The following is a 25503-nucleotide window of genomic DNA, read 5'->3' on the forward strand; positions in this document are numbered from 1 at the left end:
CTTTGAAATTTCTTAAAACAATTCCCTGATCCAACAGCGGTTATAGGTATTTGTTCATCCAGTAAGGATAAGTTACCTGCCAGCAAGTATGGGGAGATTTTCGTTCCAGGATGTACTGAGTTAAAGGTGAAGGTTCAAGTTCATATTTGTCAAAGGGAAGTTTGTCGATTACCATTGGCTCACAATCTACACAGGAGAATCTCACAACAGGATGAGATGTTCGTGGAGGCTAAAAAACAAGAGGGGGAAAATATGGTCTGTTACAAGTGAGCTTACATTTCTAACAATTCTGCAGCCCCTTTTATAAACCATCACTGAGATACAGACTAATGTTTTGAGTAATAGGGCTGCTGATCTCCAGGCATCACCAATGGCTTCAGTCGGGGGAGGGCACTCTTTATCTATACCATCTACTTGCCAATGGGGAAGGGAGGCATATATTATAATGCTCATAACTACAATTGCAGTGGAATAAAAAATAAAACTGCTTTGAATATGTTTCAGAAGTCATTTATGATCTATAGGACGAACCCTAGATTTCAGATCTACTTTGGGACTTCCAAATAGTACCTGCTCTTCCTTCCTTTATACCATGAGGTTACAGATAGTCCAAACACTGCTAGGAAAGAATAAATCCATGAAGCTTTTTAAGGAGGTAATGACAGCTACAGCCACTAACAAGCAAGATGAAAAATTGTAAATGCATAGCAAGGGCAAAAGAGAGACTGAAAAGGAGTCTAGTTAGTAACTCAAAACTCCAGGGCCTAGTAAAAATTTTTTCCAGTTGAATTCCGGGGAGGAATTAAAATGACAAATGATTTGAATATATTTCTAAACTTTATTTTATTTTTTATTGAATTTATTGTGGTGACATTGGTCAATAAAGTTACATACGTCTCAGTTGTACAATTCTATAACACATCATCATCATCTGCATATTATATTGTGTGCTCACCACCCCAAGACATAATCTGAATATGTTTTGAGAACCTATACATAGTGTAGACTAAGTCCTAATTTCCTGAGGATATACATGAAAGTCAATGCCAACACTTCTTAGTCATTGCTTTTACTATGTAAATCAAGTTAGCTGCTCTGAAATAAAAACCAAGTCACATACTGCAATAGCCTTAAACTCTAAAGAGGGCAGTTCAAATAGAAAAGACAACTGAAAGAAAGAATGCCAGGATAGAAAGTCTTCTCTTGCTTTTAGGTACAAGCTAGACTTCCAGCAAGAGATAGATTAGGTATGACTTAAAAGTATCAAAGCTATTTAAAATTAATCAGCATCCTGACCAGCATTGTTCAGCAGTTAGAGCATTGGCCTGCCCTCCAGAGGGTCAGGGTCGATTCCCCAGTCAAGGGCATGTATCTGGGTTGCAGGTCTCATTCCCACCCCCATCAGGGCATGTGTGGGAGGCAACTAATCAACGTGTCTCCGTCACATCGATGATTATATCTCTCTCCTCTCTCCCTCCAATAATTCTCTCTTCTCTTCCTCTCTCTCTAAAAATTAATGGGGAAAAAATCCTCACTCTTCAGGTGAGGATTTTAAAAACTTAAAATTAACTAACAAATTGGAAATCCAGAAGGATGTTTGCCTTTTGTTTTATACTTACTAGTGAAGGTAAATTCTGATCTGGCCAAAAAGATTCTGGAATTGGCCAATGTCCAACAGGAACACCAGTTTTAGAGTTAGGTCGTACATAAATGAGCTTATGACAACTGTGCCATGGTTGAGGAGCAAATGAATTGCTTGGCCTAGATGAATCCATAAGTCCATCTAAAAGTTAAACAAAAGACAGACAAAGGCATGATTTCTTTTTATAGCTGATGATTTTCTTGTATAAAATTGTCAGCTAAAAGCAAAGTACAAAACAGTGATTCATGAAAAATAGAAGTAAAAAGGTGATTCTACTAGGATTTCTGAATATTCTCCTTACCAACTCTTTTCATCTAATCCATCTTTTCTAATCCAACATCCCATCCTCCTCCATCTTTAATTATGACCAAAATAGACAGACTAGGAAAAACTATTATAAAATTAGTTTTAAATTTTCTGAGATTTGGACACATAAACATATCAAACCACTACAGTTCTTTTTTTTTTTTTTCCAAATTAGGCAAATGAAATTGTTCACTCCATGGTATAGTTTTACATTTTTCAAATCTGACAAAATAGGTCATAAATTCCATTTTCTTTATAATCCCAATTAGATGACAAAAGTATTCTTTACTAAAAAGTTACACCCAATCACAACAAAGGCAAAATAAAAACTATCAAAGTCACATAAAAGTAGGAAGAATGCTGACAAAAAAAAAATCTGTATACATAGTTGTGGGAGAGAAAACAAAACAAATGCATCAAGTTCCCCATCATCATTAAAATTCCAAGGAAAATAGATATTGTATAATGCTGCATAATGTATCCTGAGTGCAATTTAATTATTTAAACTAGCATATTTATTTTGTCACCTCCCCAAACAGGGCAAGGCAGAGTTATATAACCCTTAATGTGAACATTCATCAATCTAAATTATATTTGTAAAAGATATGTTTTAATTATTTGAATGTCAATTTTTTCTCAATTTCAGGTTATTTTATCTACTTATTTAAGTGTTCCTTTAAACAAGAAACTACTTTAGACCAGGAGATTTACTGGGGTATATGGAGCTCTATGGAATACATGTAATGACTTCAGGGAAACAAGAGACCCTCCCCCACCCCTTTAAGTTAAACTCACAATTCTGGGGATGTGTATTTTTCTGAGGAGAGAGTTCTTAGCTTTCATCAGAATCTTAAGAGTTAACAACTCTGGACAAAGAGGAAATGGAGCCAGAAAGAAAATCTGAACTATTTATATGAGACCAAATCCAAAGGTTTTCAGTAAGAAATTTCCAAGCTCATGTTAAATGGACACAAAATTGTGGATTGAACAGTAAATTGTTAGCAATATATCATGTCCTTCCTTTATTATTAACTTAATTTAAAATAGGCTTTAGTGCCTCAGTCTTCTATGGCAGTTGTTCTTAAACTGAAGTCCAAGAAACCCCTGAAATTAGATACAAAATTGTGTGTTTGTGGCCTTTATCCATTTTCCTAGGGAGAAGGGATTTCTATTTTTCCAACAGTTTCTCAAAGGGTTCTCGAATTAAACAGCAAAAAAGTCAGTAACCACAGGATCTACTACTTCAGACAGAAATGTATGTATGTCTTTCTGCTCCTATGCACTTGGCCCTTTTCTTCTTTAGGCAGCTAGCTACCACTGATTGTGGCCATGGCAACTAAAATGTATGGATCAGATCAGACAAGCACTTTAGTAATGAGGTACAAACAAGTGTGTATGTGTGTGAACTGACAGCAATGAGAAGCCTTGTAATGCAGGTATGAAATTCCTTCCTCTGTACAAAAATAGCTCTGCTTTCATGTATTTTAAGATATTGAACTTCAAGTAAAATCTCATTTGAAGAGAAAATGTTCTTCAGTTATAAAGTGTTCAGAAAAATACTGGTGTGTGATCTTATAGAATACTAGCATAAATATTCACAATCACTTGCTGACGTGTAGTAACAAACACAAGATTCTATAAAGATAGCTTGGTACATTTGGCACCCACAAGACCAAACTAGTTCAGTGGCACTCTGTAGTGAATCTTCAGATATTTCACGAATAGAGAGGTAAATAATTCAGTATCATCCCAAGACTGGGGACCAGGGAATATGAAATCGGTAGGGAAAAAGAAGAATTTTCTTAGGAAGATTTGACATTGAATTAAAATTGCTAGAATCTGGCCACCTGACATGAATAAATGGTAGTTGTTTGGATGAAAGTTTGTAACCATTTGAATGTGTGTGTAGAGTGAAGACTGCCTATTATGATTAATGTCTTTCCAATCATAGATGGTTCTCTTCAATAACACTATAAGGTAAAAACAAAGTTATCTACTGTACCTTCTCCAATAAAAAGTGGATCTGGTCCTGTTTTTTCAAAGTTAATAACTACACCACTCTGAACTTTTTGAACTAGAGATTCTAAACATTGATTCAACATTCTTTGTGTTCTAACACAGTAGGAACGACCTATATCAAAAGGAAAAACAAAGAGTATAAGTTTGATCAAATAAAATACTATTTCACAATAGAAGCATTTGACATTTTAAAATATAACTTGAAATAATCATAACTACATTGGCAGCAAACATCACACTATTTATGAGTTTAAGCAGCAGCATTAAAAATATTCTGAAGAAAACAAGTAAAAACCAGATATGGTGCTTAAGAGAAACTGTACTCTGCTGCACTGAATTCTTCCTTTAGAAATAGTAAATATCGCCAATACCTCCGGTGACTTCACACATCTGTGTGATAGCAGATTCATCAGTTGGTACACTCCCTAGTTGCTCTGGCTCAGTAGAAGCCAATCCAGGCAAACGTAACACTAGGGCAAATAATCTCTGATCCCAACGAAAAGGTTCTTTGGTTAGTTCACTCCCAGGCAGGGGAGAATTCAAAGGAAGATGAAGCTGAGAAGGCAAAATTTGAAAAGTTTCATCATAACAACCTATATATGAAGAGTTAAAGAATTAGGAGGTCCACTTGTCTTTCATGTACTCAATAAAATGAAGTAATCTTTCAAGGATTACCAAGATAGATTTCATTAAACTTTTTCTTAACTAGAAATGTATGCCTCCCACAGAAATAGCTGCACGTTCTCTGCCATTTAAGTGAAAATTTAAAAAAAAGAAAAGAAATCTCACCTCTTCTTGAATACCAGCCGTACTTGTTAACTTATTTCCATCTGTGATGGTAATTAAAATAGATGGTTCTAAAAAAAATGGATTTCTCCCCTAAAATACATTTAAAAAATATTAGAGCCATGTGAAGTAATACAATTGTATTTAAACTTTTACATTTTCCTTGCCAGTGATCTCCCAATACTGTGATAACATTTGCCTGGATAAATAAGAAGGAAAAGATTAGGGGCTGAGTGGGTGGGGATGAAAATAACAATCCTTGAAGAGCATTCAGAATAAACTGAGAAATTCTTATAATGAAAGAACTCCCAAACTATCACAACCAAATACTCCTCTCCCTCTGCTTTCCAAGTAATCATAAAATAAAGCTATTAAAGAGATTATAATGGCAGCATCATCCACACCATCTGCATGAGTCAAAATCCTGGCACAGCTGGAGGAACATTAGTGACTTACTCTCTGCAACCTGGAGAGGGACTAGTTATTGTGAGCAGAGCTTTTCAAGTAGGAAAGGACAATGATAGCAGCAGCAAATGCTATTCTGCCTTCCTCTCATTCTAGAGCTTTTTCATTGAATTGGGAGGGATGAGGGATTTAAGGAATTGAAAGTTTCTCTTCAGTTGTCGTGCTCCAGTATTTCTCAGTAATTTATTCATCCCATTATCAGATATCTAATGACCTGACAGGTAGGCAATTTTAACTATTTTATGTTCCAGTCACATACCAGACCTCCCCAAAATAGAATTTTTAAAAAATGTAATTAAAAGATATATGGATTTCTTTTTGGAAGTTATGAAAAGTAGCAGAAAACTTGGTAACCGTACCCATTCTTAAATTCTTACCCCAAGTCACCAAAATAAAGTAGCTGTACTCACTCAAAAATATTTTTACCTGTCCATAATTGTCTATTCCAGATATCAACCTATTGAGATTTAACAAATCAAATGAGGATCTTAGAGCCTGACCAAGAGTCGTCAGTCCAGAAGCCTGAAGATTTTTTAGCTCATTCATGAATGTTGCGTGATTTTCCTTCCATCCAGCCTGAAAACCAAACATGTACAAAGAAATTCCCAGTTATACAGTGGATAATATATAAAGTGCAAACAACCACTAAATAGCAAGCATAAAACCTTTAACAAATTACTAGTTCCTTAATCTGATTCTATTCTATATCTGGACTGAACAAGTGGAAATAAGGCAAGTAATCAGTTTCAGAAAAATTTTCCAGCGTTAATGATCAAGAACAAAGATGCAAACAGTACATTGTCCATTGTAGCTGGAGGGCTTTGGCTGAAACCAGTTTTCTATTCCAGCTCAAACAAACCCACCAAAACACCTCAGTATTTACCTTGTTTGACATGAGTGAGCATGAAATAAGGAGTAGAGGACAGAGTAATTTTTAAATGCATTGTCCTTAAAAAAGAAAATAAGCTATGGGTGTGTGATATACATGAACTTTTCTAACCAACATTCTTCCTCCCAAGCAAGAGTAAAAGCAGTGGAGGTAGGGAATTGTTATAGGACTAGAGCCACAATTATTTGGAGACAAGTCTTCTGGCATCTTCAAGCATGCAGAAAGCCCCAAATCTAGAATAACTGGAGAAAGAAAAGAAAAATGTTTTAGCAAAGAAGCAGCATCCTCTAGGCACACCACAGCAGAAAAGAACGAAAGACCCAAGCTCAATAGCCAATATGCTATGAGCAAAGGCTGATGGGTCAGCAATGGCTATAAAAACAGAGCAACACAAAATGCCAAGAAGAGAAGCCAAAAGAAGAAGGCAGCTAATAAAGGTCACAAAGGAGTAGGGCAGCAAGGGAGAGAACAAAACAGCACCATTTGGCAACTTGGTGGGACAAAGCAGCCACCTGAGTCTTGGTAGCCGAGGGCAGTAGTGATATTAAAAATACTGAAGTCATGTGACCAGGCCAATACAGGTGGAGATGGAAAGCAAGAACAGGTAATACAGCCAGGCTGGCATGGCTCAGTGGTTGAGTTGAACTGTGAACCAGGAGGATTACAAGTCAGGTTGCAGGCTCAATCCCAGTGTGGGGCATGCAGGAGGTAGCTGATCAATTATTCTCTCTCATCATTGATGTTTCTCTCTCTCCCTCTCCCTTCCTCTCTCTAAAATCAATAAAAATATATTTTTTAAAAAAGAATAGATAATACAGAGATGAACAAAATCATTTAAATTGCATGCTTAGCTAAAAGCATACTGCCCACATCCATACAAATATAGCAAATACTATCTTGCAAATACTATATTTTCTAGGTTTAGTTTCCTGAAGCAATTTGCATCAGAATGACTAAGAGGTGGAAAGCGGACAGATTGTTGCCTGCACCTTCTCATGAAGTATCTGCATGACCTTGAGCAAGTCTATTGGTTCTTAGAACCTAAATTTCATTATCTTAAAATGATGAGGATGAGGTAAGCAGGCACACTATGTAAGACTGTGCATGATAACCCTGGAAGAGAGTCATTTACACTGTAATGGTGAGTGAAAATGGTGCCCCCTAAGGTTGAACAGTGCATAATCTGCATAACCACACACGGTAAAAGGTGGTCCTAATTAAAATCTATCCTCATCCATTAGTCTGGGATTCTAATAAAAAATGTACTTCATTTTAAAAATATTCCTAACATATTCTATAGGTAAATGGATCTAAAGGTAAAACCTTTCCATGTTCTTTTGGCCAGACTGTATATATGGCTTTTAAAACTAGGGGAAAGTAGGGCTTGAGAATAATTACCTATGGCCCAAGGAAAATCTTATTGCACTGGACCATCTAAACTTGAGCTAAAGGGAATGATTATGATTTTAATAGTTGTCATCAAATACCTAGAAATATCAGCAGGTGATTGCAAAGCACACTGAATTCAAAAATTAGCTTTCCTCTTTGCGGTAGAAGAGAAAGGTGTAGAGTTGAAAGGGATTTCATCAATTCTTTCCTTTAGTTATTTAACAAATGTTTATGGCCCAACCAGGATATGTTGGGAAGAATGTTATGTGCTAGGAACATAAAAAGGAATTAGCCTTTAGGAGTTTATGCCACAAAGTCATAAGGAATGCAGTTATGGAGTCTGAAAGATCGGAGAGTTAGGGAAGGCTTCTCACAGAACATGGGGGTTTGAGGAAGCCTAATGGCATGAAGGTCATGGGACTCCCCACACTGAAGTGAGGAGTGGAGTGGGCAGGCCAAAGGAAAAGAACAGAGAGTTCATAAGAGGATAGGGACCTCTGGGGAACCACAAGAAATTTGATTATCATTTTTCTGGGTATATGGAAGAAGGCAAGGGTGATAAGTCAGGCTGTGACTATAAGTGCTTTGTACATTGTGCTCAGTAGTTTGGATCATATCTTTCAGTCCTGGGAATAACTTGAGGTTTTTCATTAGAGGAGTGCCATGATTCCTAATTTTAGCAAGTTCATTCTGCTGGGAATTGGAGCATAAATTGTGGGGTGGAAAGGAGGCTGAAGCTTAAGGCAGGGAAACTGGTTTGAAGATTGTTGCAATAGCTTATTAGAAAAGCGATGAAAACCTGAGTGAGGGCAGTGAGGATAGAGAGGTGAAGTCAAGGATCTAGTATATAATTAGAGGGGGAAAAGTGTCATGCATTAGGTTGAGGTTTCTAGTTAGGCAAACCTGTAAATGGCGGGGTCCTTCACCCAGATGTCACTTTATAAAGTTGACTTTACTTCCCACACTGTAAACTTAACGAGTTATATCTATAACAAGTGTTGAGTTCCTGTAAGCCATAGATAGTTCAAGTCACAACTAAAGAAAAATTAGTGACCTACTTGATTTGGTAAAGGGCTGGGATAAGATTTGCATATCACTTAAGTAAGCACCCTATAATTCATCACTATCCTATATAATAAAAGCTTAATATGCTAAGTGTCCAGTCTTCCATTCAACCATTCAAAGTATAATATGCTAATGATATGCTAAGGCTGCTCAACTGTTTGCTATGATGTGCACTGACCACCAGGGGGCAGATGGTCCCTCCACAGCTGACCAACCTCCCATGTCTCTCCCCTCCCCTGATTGTCCATTGGTGGGGTCTCTCAGCCTGGCCTGCACCCTCTCACAATCCGGGACCCCTCTGGAGATGTCAGAGAGCCAGTTTCGGCATGATTGCGCAGGCCAGGCTAAGGGACCTTACTGGTGCACGAATTCATGCACCAGGCCTCTAGTTTAAACTAATGTGTTCTCTGATTGTGTAGTCTTACTAACCAACCTGTCAAAATAATTGCTCTTTAAAATTTCCCTTATAAAATGGATTGAAAACACTTTACAAATCACTTCTCCACTTAAATCACTGGTGTTCTGTTTTTAGGTCAATTCCAATTCTTTGTAATGAAGTGGATGAATTTGAATGATATCAGAAAGCTTCTCCTACCTCAGTACTACAAGGCACATGGGCTATACTTATTAGCCAAAGCAATAAACTTTTTGGTAGCAAGAGAAGAACTAGGTGGCCCTAAATCCATTCCTCAGAATACTAAAGTTGGGGGGAGGGGGGGTAGAGGGGTGGCCAAAGATTAATTTAAATATTTAGGGAACCAAAAAAAATATTTAGGGAACCTTATTAATATGACAAATTTGTTTAAAAAAAAAATCATTATGGCCCTAGCCAGTTTGGCTCAGTGGATAGAGCATCAGCCTGCAGACGGAAAGGTTCTGGGTTTGATTCAGGTCAAGAGCACGTTCCTTGGTTGCAGGCTCCTTCCCACCCGAGTCGGGTGGGGCTCCTGCAGGAGGCAATCAATCAATGTTTGTTTGGTGTTTTTTTTTTTTTTTTCCTGTCAGTTCCTCTCTCTTCCAGTCTCTCTAAAAATCAATGGAAAAATATCCTCGGGTTTAGGATTAAAGAATTAATGAAATAAAAAATATAAAAGTCTTCAAAAAGATCATTATGAAGAGCTAGTGGGAGGAAGCATATGTTCATATTCTTCTTTCATTGCTTAAAGTTGTTTTTGTCCACAAATGAATTGAGGACAACCCATTTAACTTCTTAATATAGTACTTTCTTTTAATTTACTCCAAAGATATCTTGAACTCTCAAGTCAGTAAAAACTTTACTTCTGATAGTAACCTCCCTACATTCTTATGGAACTTTGCAACTTACAAAGCACTTCCACACTTCACATTTGCTTGGCGCAAACCAATAAAAGAGGCATGGTATTATCATCCTTATTTTGTTTTAACCAGGAAGAAGTAAGATTTAGGTATATCTTGTTTATGGAGGTGACAGTGGAAGGGAGTCACACGCTACAAGTGCACTAACATAGTAGCCTTTAGCCACATATGGCTACTAAGCATTTGAAACATGAATAGTCTGATTTGAGATGTGATATGTGATATGTGTAAAATACACATGGTATTTTGAAGGCTTGGAACAAAAAAGAATGAAAATATATTTTATTTGTATATTATTTTTATATTTACTTCGAAATGACAATATTTTAAATATTTTTAGTTAAATAAAATATATTACTATATTTTAGTTTTTATTGTGCTACTAGAAAATTTTCAATTTTGTGTATGGCTGGTATCATATATGTTCTAGAGGGACTGAGGGGTCAGTTAGGAAACCTTGGCTTTGGCAGACAATAGACTCATTACAGATTCCAAGGCAGAGGGAAACAGGATCAAATCAGCGTCTCAGGAAGGTCAGGCTGGCAGGAACATATAAGATAGACTGGAGAAGGAGAAGCTATAACAGGAAAAAGAGGCTAGGAGGCTTAAACAGCAGTAATCCAGTCCAGAGGGAATCAGGGCCTAAGTTAGAATGGGAATGAAGAGGAAGAGGCTAACTGAGAAACATTTCAAACCAATAAGATAGGACTCGGTGACAGACAATGAGCTTAAAGGAGAAGGAGTAAAAGATGATTACAGCCAAAACCGATTTGGCTCAGTGGATAGAGCTTCAGCCCGCGGACTGAAGGGTCCCAGGTTTGATTCTGGTCAAGGGCATGTACCTTGGTTGCGGGCACATCCCCGGTGGGGGGTGTGCAGGAGGCAGCTGGTCGATGTTTCTTTCTCATCGATGTTTCTAGCTCTCTATCCCTCTCCCTTCCTCTCTGTAAAAATCAATAAAATATATATTTTTTTAAAAAAAGATGATTACAAAACTTCAAGCCTGGAAAACCTAAAAAATGGAGGTTAAGACAAAGGAGTAGCCCGGGATGGGTGAAACCCTAAAGAGTAGTTTATTGTATTAAAGTTTTAAAGTCTCCCAGAAGTAAAATGATGAGGATGAGGATGATGATAAATAATAACCATAGGTAATATTTACCAGTGCCTATGTGTCAGTAATTCATTTATGCCACTCATTGGCATTTTATATGTATCCTTCTCATCTGAGCCTTATAACCACACCAACCAAGTCGGTACTATTACTATTTCCATTTTATAGATGAGCACCCTGAGGCTCAGAGAGGATAAGCAACTTGTCCAGGTAAAACAACTAGTAAATGATACAGCCAGGATTTGAACCCAGGTAACCTGAGAGCCCACCAATTTAAACCGCTGTACTAGAGATTCTACTATAATATAATATATATTCCACATATTCCTGTCATAGACATGTCTCCTTATATTAGCTTAAAAGTTTGTAACTTTAATAGAATTTCCAAATTTGTTCAATATAAGCCTACTTTTTCTGATGCCTAAATGCAGACCAATTTGGTATGGGAACAGTAGATCAGGACTTGGAAAACCCTAATCTATTCCTGGCTGTAACTATCAAAGCAAGTAAAGCAAGTAAGTCATTTACTCCTTACTGGGGCTGTTTCTGACCTTCTTCACCCTTATCTCCATCTACGTATTTTTCCATGTATTATATAAGACTCTATTTTTTTCTAAAATCCTTAGACTGAAAATCGAGGGGAATTTTATACAAGGAAGTCAGGGGAGGAGGGAGCTGCACAGTGAGTAGCTGACCATATCTTGTCAAACAGACTTCCTTCGATCACGAGCCTTATTGCTATGGACGTCAGCTGATGCCATAATTGGAGGTGGAGGTGGGGAGTGCGCAAATGCAACAGGGACCAGAGTGTTCTGAGCCCATAAAAAGGTAAAAAAAAAAAAAAAACCCAAAAAGATAAATACCGGTAAGCAATTGTCTTACTCTGAAAAATTCAAATTGAATATAATCAGCTATGCAAAAGAGCATGGAATTAGAGCTGCAAAGAGACAATCTGGACCTCCCTCCACTGAGTGTACTAGTATGATCAGACAGTGGAGAAAGCAGGACCTACAACTCCTTAAGATGAAAAAAAAAAAAAAAAAAAAAAAAAAAGACGGCCTTAAGAGGAAAACAGTAAAATGTTTAAAATATTGGTTTCTTAATTGGGGTTGGAAAAGTGGGGGGTGGGGGGTGTTATACACCGGGGCGTCTTATATGCGGGAAAAGATGGTACTTATCTGAGGGGTGGGTTTGGCAACAGGAAACTGGCATGCTCCCTCTAGGCCTGATGCTGAAGCTTTTTCTAATTTTCTGGTATGCTCTCTGACATACGGTGCTTAAGAGGTAGGCTCTGTCTCTCCAAAAGACCTATAAGGGAAGTCTGTATATATGTGAGCTATTTGAAAGCTTTTGAGAACATACATCAAGGCTGTATCCCCCAGTCTAGCTTTTAACAGGAATAAAACGGTTATTTAGAACTCTGGCTGGCTCCTGTGTCTAATTTCCCCATTGGTTTCAACGGAGGAGGGAAAGGCCGGATTGCCATTTAGCTGGTCCTCCCAACCTCAGCATCCCATTACTTGTCCTTCCTGTACTTCATCCCATTTTGGCTAGACCATTTTTCTGATTAATTTATATATATATATAAATTATATATATATTTTATATATATATATATATATATATATATATATATATATATATATATATATATATATATTTAAAAATAGAAGAACACTTTCCTCCACTAAAAATTTGCCAGGAAGTATAAACAAGTAAAAGAGATAAAAGCCAATCAACTTATGTGCATACATAGGAGCCTAGCCTGTAGTCGAGGACAATAGGGGGGTGGGGGCATGAGTGGGAGGGGTGGGGGATTGGAATGGGGGATTGAGGACAAATATGTGATACCTTAATCAATGAAGAAACCTTTTTAAAAAGGGAACCAATAAAATGTAAATTCAGCTGATGTCCATAGCAATAATGTAAAATTATCTCTGAATTCTCAGCTAGTTGAACAAACCTTGACATTAAATCAAAATTTTCTTTTAAAAAAAAGCCAATCAACTGTCCTTGAAGGGTGTATGGGAGTTAAGTCCAGTGGTGTTCTGAAAACTGCTGCTCTTTCTCTAAAGGTCACTTGTAATCCTCTTTCAAAACACAAATGATCTGGTCAGACTTGGTATAGAGTGCAGATTTAATGAACACGCTGTTAACTTCCCCATCCAAGGTAACGGAAAAACATTTAAGGCAGCTGCGTCTAACTTTCCACTAGAGAAATGTCTCTTTAAATTGGCTGTTTGTAAACCAGAAATTAATTGAATAATTAAAATTCTTTATGATGATAGCTATTGAAAGAGAATGGCAGTGAATGTTTTCAAAGAGCAAAAATAATCCTTCTAGAGTATAGATGGTCACAAGCCAGGCTCTCTACTACAGCAGTGAGAGAACCTCTCCCTGCAAGGCACCACTTATATGTCCCTCTGACTTGGGGCAGAGCCAATGCACGGACCCATTTGGGGCACACACACTCAAAAGTCTATTTGGACAGCAGTTTTAGTTCAGTCCAAGTCTTCCTAGCTTGTTAGCAAGCCCTAAATAAAAAGCCTTGCTGGAATCTTAGAGACAATACATGTTGCTCCTTCTGTTAGACCCAAAGGAAATGAAATCAGCCTGATAGTATTTGCCCTTTGTTATCCCATACAGAGGGCCATCCTGGACCTTGAGCTCTTCTTCTAGGTGCTTACAAACTAGATGATTAACGGATCTGAGTATTTTCCCAGATGTCGCAAGTTAAAGCCAAAGAGTCTAAATTTAGTAGGGCCAGCAATTCTCTTGTTGAAAGATAAACTACTTTTCTTTTTCCATCTGCTCTCTACAAGGTTGGGGGAAATACATTCTGCGACAACCCAGACAATTGGAAAAATCAATCTCAACAGCGTTTTTCAACCAACTTAATATCTTCTCCAACTTAACGCTGTATCATCGTTGTCACCACAGGCTGCTCTTTTGTTGGTAAACCAACCAGTGAAACAGAATGAGATGAAAAATAAGAAGCCCTGCTTTTCCAATCAACTCTGTCTCCCGAGGACACAAATAACGTTTCCCTTGGCTTTATATGGAATATCTGTGTGAGTTAAAACTTTTGAAGTTGAAGAATTTCCTTTTCACAATTCAAACAGACCCCAATTCTGATAGATATAAGGCAAGGTTTACTTGTCCCCTTAGGTAAACAAAACACTGTGAGAGTTGAATCACTTTAAAATGTTCAAAAGTCTTTTAAAATTGTTTATAGCTAGCACTCCTATAAAGGAAGTTTTTTAAATTGTGAAATGCACCTTAGGAAGATGCCATATTATTAAAATAATGAAATTGACTTGCTTCTTATAACTCCTTTTTAAACTCTTTTCTCACATTATATTTTCTAACCCTACTTGATGTAATTTTTCCTTAATACTCTAGTAATTTGGTCTCCACTTTTTTTGTGGTTTTCTCACTCGACTCAGGTACTGATGCACTCCTAGGTTCAAAGGAGGCATTCTATTTTTGTTTTATGCATAATATAGCTTCTTCTTATAAAATTACTTGTTTTTAAAAATCCAGTTCTGCCGAAATCGGTTTGGCTAGGTGGATAGAGGGTTGGCCTGCGGACCGAAGGGTCCCAGGTTCGATTCCGGTCAAGGGCATGTACATTGATTTAGGGCACATCCCCAGTAGGGAGTGTGCAGGAGGCAGCTGATTGATGTTTCTCTCTCATCGATGTTTCTCGCTCTCTATCCCTTTCCCTTCCTCTCTGTAAAAAAATCAATAAAAATATATTTAAACAAAAATCCAGTTCTCTTGGATTCCTTTTTTTCAAAATTACTTTCCCAGGAGCACTTTTTAATGTCCTGAACTTTCAAAAATGCTCAAAGTCCATTTTATTTGATTGCATCAAATTTCTCCCTGATAACTCTTGATTGCTATCATTCTTTGGTTCAATGTACATTTTTCCTGAACATGCTTCAGGAAATACTTAGTCAAAATTACATGAAATAATTCTAGCTTACTTAAATCTTCTACTTTAAAAAAAAAAAGTTATTAAGAAATTTACTCCCTACTATATTGCAAAAACTTATTTGACACTCTGTGGCTTGCAGAATTATTTTTATTCAGCAGACTTTCATGACCACATATTTTAAAATAAACTGGGAAATCTGAAACTAATATAATATTGTATGTCAACTATAATTGAAAAAATAAAATCGAAAAAATAAACAGGGCAAATAAAAAATTCAATTTGATTCTACTGACACAAAGTTTACCATTTTGTGTTAACCTGTCTTTTTAAAATACCTACTATGATTTTTAAGTAGATAAAAAAAACCTTAAGGACTAGTCTAAAATATCTGCAAAATGCATTTATGAATTTTCAATTCTTACCACAGGGAATTAGGATAAGATAATGAAATAACACACCTCCCTGAGTTCACTTGAAAGCATGACAAGATCAAAAGAAATTTGATCTTCACTGGAGGATGCTAACATGTACAAACTGAATTTCAGAAACTATTCTGCTTTCTCCTGGAACCAATTGCACTTACTGAAGGAAAAATACCTTAGAGTTGCAAAGAATTTGCCAAACTCATTCAGATAAAAATGTCAAGTTTCTTCTCTCACTATTATACCATTTCAGTGGTAGCTATTGTGCAGATCATATGCTCAATTATTCAGAATTTTGGACTCTGATGAGATATTTTTATGAACACACAGACAAAATTAAAATTTTAAAAGGTGATCTTGGAAAAATACACAAAGATCCGAGTGACACTAAGCCACTCAAACATTGCAGAAAGAGCTAAATAGAAGACATAGCAGAAAGGTCATTCACTACTTTCTAAGGATTATATAGCATCTCTTTCCTCCTGACTAATTTTTAAAAAATAATTCTCAAAAAAGTTTATGAACTGTTTTTTTTATATCAGAATCATTGTTAAAAATCCTAACCGATATACAAGGCTAGTCCATCTCTTCACCAAACTCTCAGTTCTACCATTCAGAGCTAATCATTGCCAGACTCTGTCCTGAATATTAAACTGCTAGCAGCAAAAATAAAGAACAACAATAAGATGGAGTTACATTTACAGATTTAACCAGTGTGAGACACAGTGCATTAAGCATGTAGAAATTGTTTTCTAAAATTTAAAGCAATTTTGAAATCAACCTAAATGCCAATGCCTCAATTATTCCACTTCCTGCTTTTCAGTTAAACAATTCTCTCTAGTACTTTTTTGGAAGGAAGTGTTAATAATCTAGTCCAATCCCTTCATTTTACAGATAAGAAAACTGTCATCTAAAATAAGGTGAAGTGAATTGCTCTGGGTCATGTAGCTATCTAATCAGTAGCAGATTGTGGCTAAAAACCCTGGTCTATTGCCTTCCAAGCCCAGCACTCTTCACAGAGCTGCTAAAGCAATAAAACTTGCCAGATTTACATGATAGTGGATGGTGTGATCTACCAAATTGGCTGTACTATGACCACTTTTTAAAAATCTGATTTTTCTAAAAAATACCTAGGCTTAAACAGAACTTCTAACATACAGTTCAGAAGCATCACCATGAAATGGAGTTTACAATGTATCTATACACACATGTAATCTTTAAGACAAAATGGATAAATGATAATGGAAAGAAACTTGACTTGGGGTGGTAAACATGCACTATTTAAAAAAGAAAAGAAAAATGGCCCTGGCTGGTGTTGCAAGTGGTAAAAGTAAGCATGTCAAACTTGCAAACCATGGGCCACATGAGGCTCACAATGAATATTTTTGCAGCCCAGCCAATATAGCGGTATGTAAGAAATGTTTTAATAAAATTTTGTAACTTAATTCTTATAAAATCCTATTATACATAATTATTAATAATGAACTACAGCATTGGCTAATGACTGATTACTATAATTGTGTTGCATTCATTTCCCTTAAGCGCCTTATGTGCAGCCACACCATTTTCCTCCACTAATACTAGCAGTGAATATTTTAGCAGCAGATCGCCATGTCATTAGCCTTAGACTGACTTGTTTGGTGTGTGCCAAATAATATTTCGCTTTCAAAGAACAAGAAAAATAGGTTTATTTGCTTTAGCTTATTAATTCAGTGTCTGGTAAGTTAATGTTCAAGAAAAATATTAATTTTCATTAAAATGTCCTGTTATTTTATGTTAACAATGACTCATTTATTTCAGCCCTTTGTATTCAGCATGTCTCCATTAGTATGGAAATAAACTTATGTTTCTATGAAAATTGAAGTTTTTGTTTTTTTGTGGCCCACATAAACTTAAACCTTGTTTATTTGGCCCATGCTAGCTTTTGAGTTTGACATGCTTGGGTTAGAGCTTCAGCCAAGCACTGAAGGGTGGTGGGGAGCGGTTTGATTCTCATCAAGAGCTAGTATGTGGGTTGCAGTTCTCTCCCTGCTCCCCCTCACCGCGCATCCTGTTGGGGTAAGTGCAGAAGGCAACCAGTCCATGTGTCTCTCTCACATCTGTTTCTCTCTTTCTCCCCTCCCTCTCACTATCTCTGAAAAGCAATGAAAAAACATATTCTAAAAAAAAAAAAAAAAAAAGGAAGCCCTGACCGGTTTGGCTCAGTGGATAGAGCATCGGCCTGCGGACCGAAGGTCCCAGATTTGATTCCCGTCAAGGGCATGTACCTTGGTTGCAGGCACATCCCCAGTAGGGACTGTTCAGGAGAAAGCTGAATCAATGTTTCTCTCTCATTGATGTTTCTAGCTCTCTGTCCCTCTCCTTTCCTTTCTGTACAAAAAATCAATAAAATATATTTTAAAAAAGAAATAAAAAAGAAAAAATATCCTCAAGTGAGGATTAAAAAGAAAAATGGAGAGCTTTGCTCCTCACAACTTTAACATTCTCCTACAAGAAATAAAAAAGAGGAACTCCTACCAAAGCAAAGCAAAAAAGAGGGATTCTCAACTTTCTTATGCCATGCCTGTATTATAGTCTAGATATTCTCCCTAGAATACTATTACTATTGTCCAGTTATGTGGGTTTCCTTCTGCAGAGACAATTCAAAGAGAGATTAGGGTTTATGATTAAACAGCAGTGCCTCCAGGCAACTTCAGGCCAATCTAAATCAAAATATCTTGGTCTAGTTCCGGCTAATCAACCACTAAAGGTCATAACCAGCTCCCTCCCTCTTCCTTCAGCAACTCCTCATCATTAAAATAGCACCTCCCCCTCAAGTCACACTCCTAATGGAATGCTTTCAGTTTGCAAGTTCTCCTCCCCCAGGCCTCCAGCTCTTTTGGCTTTGTATTTCCTCTTATTAATCTGTGTTCTAAGGGCTGGCATCAGGAATGAAGAGACAAATTCACAGGGTGGGAAAGACAGGTATGGGTGAATCACAGAGATCCTTTGAGAAAATGATGGGAAATAAGTTTATATAAACGCTAGAGGCCTAGTGCACGAAATTCAGGTCCTTAGGCCTGACCAGTGATCGAATCCAGAGTGTCTGGCATAGAAGGACAGGTCCAAGCTGACCTCTGGGCCCTGGGCAGCACCTGGGTCCCCAGGTTCGCACCCCTCCCCGAGTCATTAGGACCCCTGCCTGGCTCTCTCAGACCCTGGGAGCCAGCCGGGTGGCAGCCCGGCCCCTGCTACAGCTGTTGGTCAACGTCTGTGGGGCAATCAGCAGGGTAATGGGGCCCCACTCACACCAGCCTTGGCCTGGTGTCACCTGCTTACTTGCTCCACAATCCTGCCTGATCCTGCTCTTGTTGGGGTCCATTAGGCACCAGCAGCGCCTCCACTGCCACCCACTGCCAGTACCATATCACCAACTCCTGCCATGTTCTGTGCTGCCCCCTGGTGGTCAGTGCAATCATAGCAAATAGTCAAACTCCCAGTGGAGGGAACAATTTGCATATTAGGCTTTTATTATATAGAATATGGAGCAGATCCCAAAGAGCTAAGGCATTCATAGGTGTAGGAATTTTTCGATGGCTTGGGAGAGGGGTTGTGATTTGATAAAACTAGGATTTTAAGAAAGTGATAGCCCAAGAAATTGAGTTGAAGGAACATATATATGTAAGAGATATTTCAAAGAGATGACAGATGGGCCTTAGAACAAGATGCAAGGACAGGATCTATGGGTAACTAAAAGATGGGGAATATAGGAGAGGGGATAAGAGTTTTTGACCTGTTAACTATGTATGAGCTGATGGTAGGATAGATAGCCAGGTATAGATGTTCGGTAGTTAGCTAGAGATGCCTGGGTGAGAAACTTAAGATGGAGAGCAATATTGTAGAACAAGCATGTCAAACTCAAAGGCTAACATGGGCCAAATAAACAAGGTTTAAGTTTATGTGGGCCACAAAAAAACAAAAACTTCAATTTTCATAGAAACATAGTTTATTTCCATACTAGTAAAGACATGCTGAATACAAAGGGTTGAAATAAATGAGTCATCATTAACATAAAATAACAGGATATTTTAATAAAAATTAATATTTTTCTTGAACATTAACTTACCAGACATTGAATTAATAAGCTAAAGCAAATAAACCTATTTTTCTTGTTCTCTGAAGGCGAAATATTTCCTGTTGCACACACCAAACAAGTCAGTCCAAGGCTAATGACATGGCGATCTGCTGCTAAAATATTCACTGCTAGTATTAGTGGAGGGAAATGGTGTGGCTGCACATTAGCGAATGTTGTAGTTCGTTATTAATTATTATGTAAAACAGGATATTGTAAAAATTAAGTTACAAAATTTTATTAAAACGTTTCTTGCATACGTTATATTGGTTGAGCCACAAAAATATTCATTGTGGGCCACATGCGGCTCATGGGCCACAAGTTTTACATGCTTGATGTAGGACTATTTGAAACCATGAATGAGGCAGGATACATTCCACAAGGGAAAGAATTAGGAAGATAGGGGAAAGATTTATCAGAGAGAGGAGTGGAGAAACAGAACAGAGGAAGTGATACGTTTCTGGAAGAAAGGAAAGAGTATTAACAGTTTCAAATGTAGTCAAGGGCAAAGAGAATAAACATTAGTAAATTGGCCCAAGGAGCTATATAATAAATCCAAAGACCTTAATAAACCATACTTACTTTTCTCACTAGTACTGTTCCTTACTTGCACACACATAAATGTTTCAAGTCTTTTGTTCAATAGCATTCAAGTCCAGAGTTTGGCTCTTGGTACTAAGTTTACTGAACTACTCAAACTTCAGGGCAGGATATAAAAAATGAAAGAATAACTTCCATTAAAGAATAATCAGGTGAATATACTTTGAGATGCACAACTCTACTTTTTCTACAACACTTAGCATATCAGTCTTCTGGTTAAGCACCCAGTGGCTGATTTGGAAGCATCTCTGAAATGTACCCCTTACCAAGCTAATTAAGCAGAAAGGGGGGGAAAATTCTATCTGGCTATGGCAGGGGAATGGTTTGAGGAGAATAGGAGATTTGGATGAAATGAAGACTGCAACATTAGGTGAGGCACAGGATGATACATAAAACTCCACAAAGGTGGTATTGTGCATTCAGGGCTTTCACAAAATCACTTCTGCTTCCCCTACAGATTGTGGATTAAGATAAACTAAATGGTTACTGTGGAGTACATTGAATGTCTTTCTTTTCCCTACTAGAAAAATATTTATAAAGAGATTGATAAAGTGAAGATGGCAAATCAGTTTCTGGAGGCCACTGTGATAGGGAATGATTATTCTGTTGCTTTTTCAGGCTTCCCACCATCCTTCCTATAGTTCTATTCATTTTAGGTCCCACTCCTCAAACTTCACTCCCAAAATACACATACTATCTCAAATTCCATCAGCTAAGAGTTCCAACAATTCCACGTCTGTCCCCAAGTAGGGGCATAACTGTGAGACATCAAAGGCCAAAGTGTTTAACAAATGCCCTATGATATTCACCTAAGTAGTCAGAAAAATAAAAATGGTAACATTGGGGTAATAAACTTTATTCATGGAGTGCTTGCTATAATACCAAACACTGTTATATCAAAAGCAACTATAAAAAACAGCAAGACAATTCTTAAAAAAGGCTAATATGTAAATTGTCCCCTCTACCAGGAGTTCAACCAGGAGTTCGATCACGGGATGGAGCCAGCCAACCAACCATCTGCGTTCCCTCCCCCAAGCCGGTCCCATCTCCAATAGGCCCCCAACCCGGATTGGGGCCAACCTCCCGCATGCCCTCACCAGCCTGGCCATATTGGCCCTGATTGTGGTGGGCTGGCCAGACCCACCCATGCACAAAATTGTTCACTGGTCCTCTAGTATATCATAATTTGAAAATACCAGTGAGAAGTTATTAAAAAGAATGTTGTACCATGATTGATAGTGGCTCATTACTTAAGACTTTGGAATAGAGACAGACCTGGGTTACTATAGCTGTGTTACTTAACCTCTCTGGGCCCCAGTTTCCTTATCTGCGAAATGGAGATAGTAATAGTACCTACAACGTAGGATTGTTGAGAAGATAAATGAAATATGCACTTCATATTCATTGGCACACTGCCCTGTACATAAGTATTACTCAATAAATGTCAGCTACTATCATCATTAGAAAGATATTGTATTATTGTTCATTATTACAAGGAAGTAGATATAAGTCAAATCATATTGGTAAAAGCTAAATAACACCCTTGACTATAAGATGGGTTTAGGAGAACCCAAAACTAGGGCATAAAATGGTTCTACCTCCTATACATGCTATTCATCAGAACAGCTCTTCTTACAGTCTCAGAATTAAACACCAATATTATTCCCTAAATGGGAGCCATTACAGTAACAAAAAAAATCACAGTCACTTCTGCAATCCCCATTAAGAGGACTAAGTTCAGAGAAAGTAATAATCATGCTGTGTGGATCTGGACCTCTTCATTCTTTTAATGCAACTGATGACTTCCCGTTATATAAGACAAGGGCTCTGCTAGGGAACATCAAGAAAACCTTCTATAAGAGCAGATACAAACTCCTCTTTGTTTTATAGGTTTTACATTATACCAGGCTGGATAATTTATCTTTTAGTGTACTTTTATTGATGAAAGTATCCCATTCTTGGTTGTATTTAAAACCAGTTTTGTTGCTTAGACCTTGGATATAGTTGGTGATCCAACTGGTTGGGTTAGAATTTTTTTCTTGGGCTAAGTACAATAGAAGGTACATGTGAGCTCCTAATGTAACTACAATAATTCAGAATTCTGTTTGTAAGATGTGCTCACCAGTTGCACTAAAAATGTTCCATGATTTCAGTGTTACTAGAAATATTTAGCATATCTCTTATTAGATTTACATAGCTACTTAGCTCAAGAATTCCCAGGGGTGTGGCCAGCCTGGGTAAGGGGCTTCCTTTCTTCTTTCTTTCTTTCTTTCTTTCTTTCTTTCTTTCTTTCTTTCTTTCTTTCTTTCTTTCTTTCTTTCTTTTCTCTCTCTCTCTCTCTCTCTCTCTCTCTCTCTCTCTCTCTCTCTCTCTCTCTCTCTCTCTCTCTCTCTCTCTCTCTCTCTTTCTTTCTTTCGTCAGTGCCGCCTTGACCAGAGGCCAGGGTCAGCTGGAAGCAGGTATCTGGGATTTATTTATCTCCTATAATTGAAACTTTGTAGCCTTGACTGGAGGCCAGGGCTGGTGGAAAACTTGGCTTCCTCCATCACTGGGGGCAGCCCAAGCATCCTGCTTGCTCCAACTCTGTTGCCACTGCCATCTTTTTTTTTTTGGAGGGGGGGGGTTTAGTTTGCATACTCGCTCCTGATTGGCTGTGGGTATAGTGGAGTAATGGTTAATTTGCATGTTTCTCTTTTATTAGTGTAGATTTTACTAAGTCTTCAAAATCTAGTGCTTAATTTACACTTATAACATAATCTTGATTCAGATTAGTTGCCTTTCGAGTGCTCAATGACCACTTGTGGCTAGTGGATGTGTATCAAACAGTGTAAATACAGTCTAATCTAAAGTATGAATGACTGGTATATTTGAAGAGCCATGCCCACCCTCACTGCCACCTCAGCCCTTCACCTTCTTTTTTTTAATATTTAATATTTTATTTTTTATATATTTTATTGATTTTTCAGAGAGAGGAAGGGGAGGGATAGAGAGCTAGAAACATCAATGAGAGAGATACATCAACCAGCTGCCTCCTGCACACCCCCCACCGGGGATGTGCCCGCAACCAATGTACATGCCCTTGACCAGAATTGAACCTGGGACCTTTCAGTCCGCAGACTGACGCTCTATCCACTGAGCCAAACCGGGTTCCGCCCGTCACCCTCTTTGATGGAGCCCTTATAATGTCCCCGTCCCCTCACTGGGACCACTAGTCCATCAGGGTTCTGAGGAAGAGGGAGATGTGTTATTAACAAATCACCTTGGGCCAAATCACCTCTCTCTCTCTCTCTCTCTCTCTCTCTCTCTCTCTCTCTCTCTCTCTCAATGGAAAAAATATCCTTACTCCTCAGGTGAGGATTTAAAAAAAGATTTCCTAGGGAGGAAGATCTGGGAACCTAATCACCATATAGAACATTGTATCCAGGAAAGAGTACCGATACATTCCAAACTTTCAATATGCAAACACATAAACTGCCTGAATTTCTCATTTAAATTCTTTGTGAAGGCCATATTCACCAGGAGCTTTTCATTTAAGGACCCAAACTAGTGGGTTCCTTTCTTCAACCCTGTCTCTCCCCAACCCAATAGGAAGGGTTCTTCAAACCTGCCTTTCTCTGAAAGTACATTTCTCCCTCAGATGTGGGAGAGCTGTACTGTTGGGCCACTTTGAAATGAAGAAACCTATCTCCTGAGTCATTCTAACTATCTTCCTGAAGTGAAGTCAAACTGAAAAGTACAATATTTGCCTTTTCCTTACATGTGGCCCTGCCCTTCTGCCATCCCTCCCACTCTAATCCCGAACTCAAGGCCAAGAGCTGTCAGAACTAATGCAAAATAGGCAATTCCAACTACGTCTTTTGGGTTTCCCCCCATCTTTAATTCTTCCCTCTCCCCAGCCCTCCTCAATATTTGCTTCTATGTAATAACCAAACAATTGCATAAACAGCAAGCCTTGCCCTATTTCTCTTAAATCCATCCATAGTCCTTTATCCCGGGAGAAGTGTATAAACTATATAGCTTTGTAGGTTTCAAAGCTCTTTTGTGATCCAGTCTCAACCAGTTACAAACTAGACTAGATAAACAGAATTCTCAGTGGGTCCTGTCCAACCTCTCTCCTACCTCCAATCTGTTGGTTCAGAGTCCACTGTTCTTGAAATATCCCCCACCTTAATCCACATCTGGTCACCTTTCTCCAGTAACTATTCTCAAGACCCTTGATGAGTAGGACTATTTTACTGTTCTGATTTCCCCTTGGGCCAGGTCTTTCTGGTTCCCATTTTAAGCCCCTCTAATAAAGTGTGGTCCAGAGAGTGTGCTCAATAAACATATGGTAATGAGTACTTAGAATGCTGTGCAACCATTCTCAGAGGTATCTACCAGAAACAGCATTTTGATCATATTACTACATTGCTAATAAACATCAGACCAACAGTTATCAGTAGGGTAGAAAGAGATTGCCCAAATAAGCAAGAGGCATTTTATATATTGACTAGAGGCCCGGTGCATGAAATTCGTGCACTGGGTGGGGGAGGAGGGGCGGTCCCTCAGCCCAGCCTGCACCCTCTCACAGCCTGGGACCCCTCAGGGGAATGTCCACCTGCCAGGGATAAGGCCAAAGCTGGCAGTCAGACATCCCTCTCACAGTCTGGGACCCCTCCCTCCTTACCACCTGCCTGCTCGCTGCTCCTTAGCACTGCTGTGGAGGTGGGAGAGGTTCTCACCACCACCGCTGCGCTTGCCAGCTGTGAGCCTGGCTTCTGGCTGAGCAGTACTCCCCCTGTGGGAGCACACTGACCCACAGGGGGCAACTCCTGCATTGAGTGTCTGCCCACTCTTGGTCAGTGCTCATCATAGCGACCTGTCATTCTGGTCGTTCCAATATAACAATCACTTAGGCTTTTATTATATAGATGCAAATGTTCTGCATCTTAGTTATATGAATGTACAAAGATATAAAAATGCATCATCATTAAGATTGATATATTTTACTGTATATTAATTATACTTCAATAAACAAAAGAAAGGGGACACATATACACTGTTCTTGTAAAAATACGATTCTACTATATTATAAAACTTGTACCTAAGTGAAAACACTGGCTGTAATAAATATTAAACATATCAAATTGTTATGGGGATCACCCTCTGGAGAAGAGTAGTGAAAATGGGAGGGGAGGACTGGGTAACTTTCACACTCATGTATTATGTGAAATCACACACCCCCTCCCATTTATTGAGTACCCACTAAAATCTAGACACTCCTTAGGTACTTCTATTTTACTTTATTGTATTTTTTAAGAATTATCAATTTAGTGGCATACACATGGAGGGACTTTAGTATAATCATATTTTCTTTATCCATCAGTGGACATTTAGATTGTTGCCATATCTTACCTATTGTAATTAATGCTGTAGTAAATAAA

At 38.1% G+C, this 25503-nt stretch overlaps 1 protein-coding gene across 14 annotated transcripts in view; it reads right to left on the reverse strand.

The window, feature by feature from the left end:
- The window catches only part of LOC118722093 (integrator complex subunit 6-like), a 61138-nt gene that overhangs the window by 30056 nt on the left and 5579 nt on the right, over positions 1 to 25503 (reverse strand). For 11 of the 14 annotated variants that reach the window (XM_045583493.1, XM_036443471.2, XM_036443466.2 and 8 more), the window contains 6 exons: positions 5645 to 5794; positions 4757 to 4846; positions 4339 to 4522; positions 3951 to 4079; positions 1620 to 1783; positions 77 to 229 (listed from right to left, as the gene is read on the reverse strand). In XM_045583493.1, coding sequence (XP_045439449.1) covers positions 77 to 229; positions 1620 to 1783; positions 3951 to 4079; positions 4339 to 4522; positions 4757 to 4846; positions 5645 to 5794 — 870 coding nt within the window. Of the gene's footprint in view, positions 1 to 76; positions 230 to 1619; positions 1784 to 3950; positions 4080 to 4338; positions 4523 to 4756; positions 4953 to 5644; positions 5795 to 25503 lie in introns of those variants that run through there. The other 3 variants (XM_036443469.2, XM_036443467.2, XM_036443479.2) reach the window with 3 other exon arrangements.

This window comes from Pipistrellus kuhlii, unplaced genomic scaffold (genome assembly GCF_014108245.1).
Source record: "Pipistrellus kuhlii isolate mPipKuh1 unplaced genomic scaffold, mPipKuh1.p scaffold_m20_p_19, whole genome shotgun sequence".
Classification (NCBI taxonomy): domain Eukaryota; kingdom Metazoa; phylum Chordata; class Mammalia; order Chiroptera; family Vespertilionidae; genus Pipistrellus; species Pipistrellus kuhlii.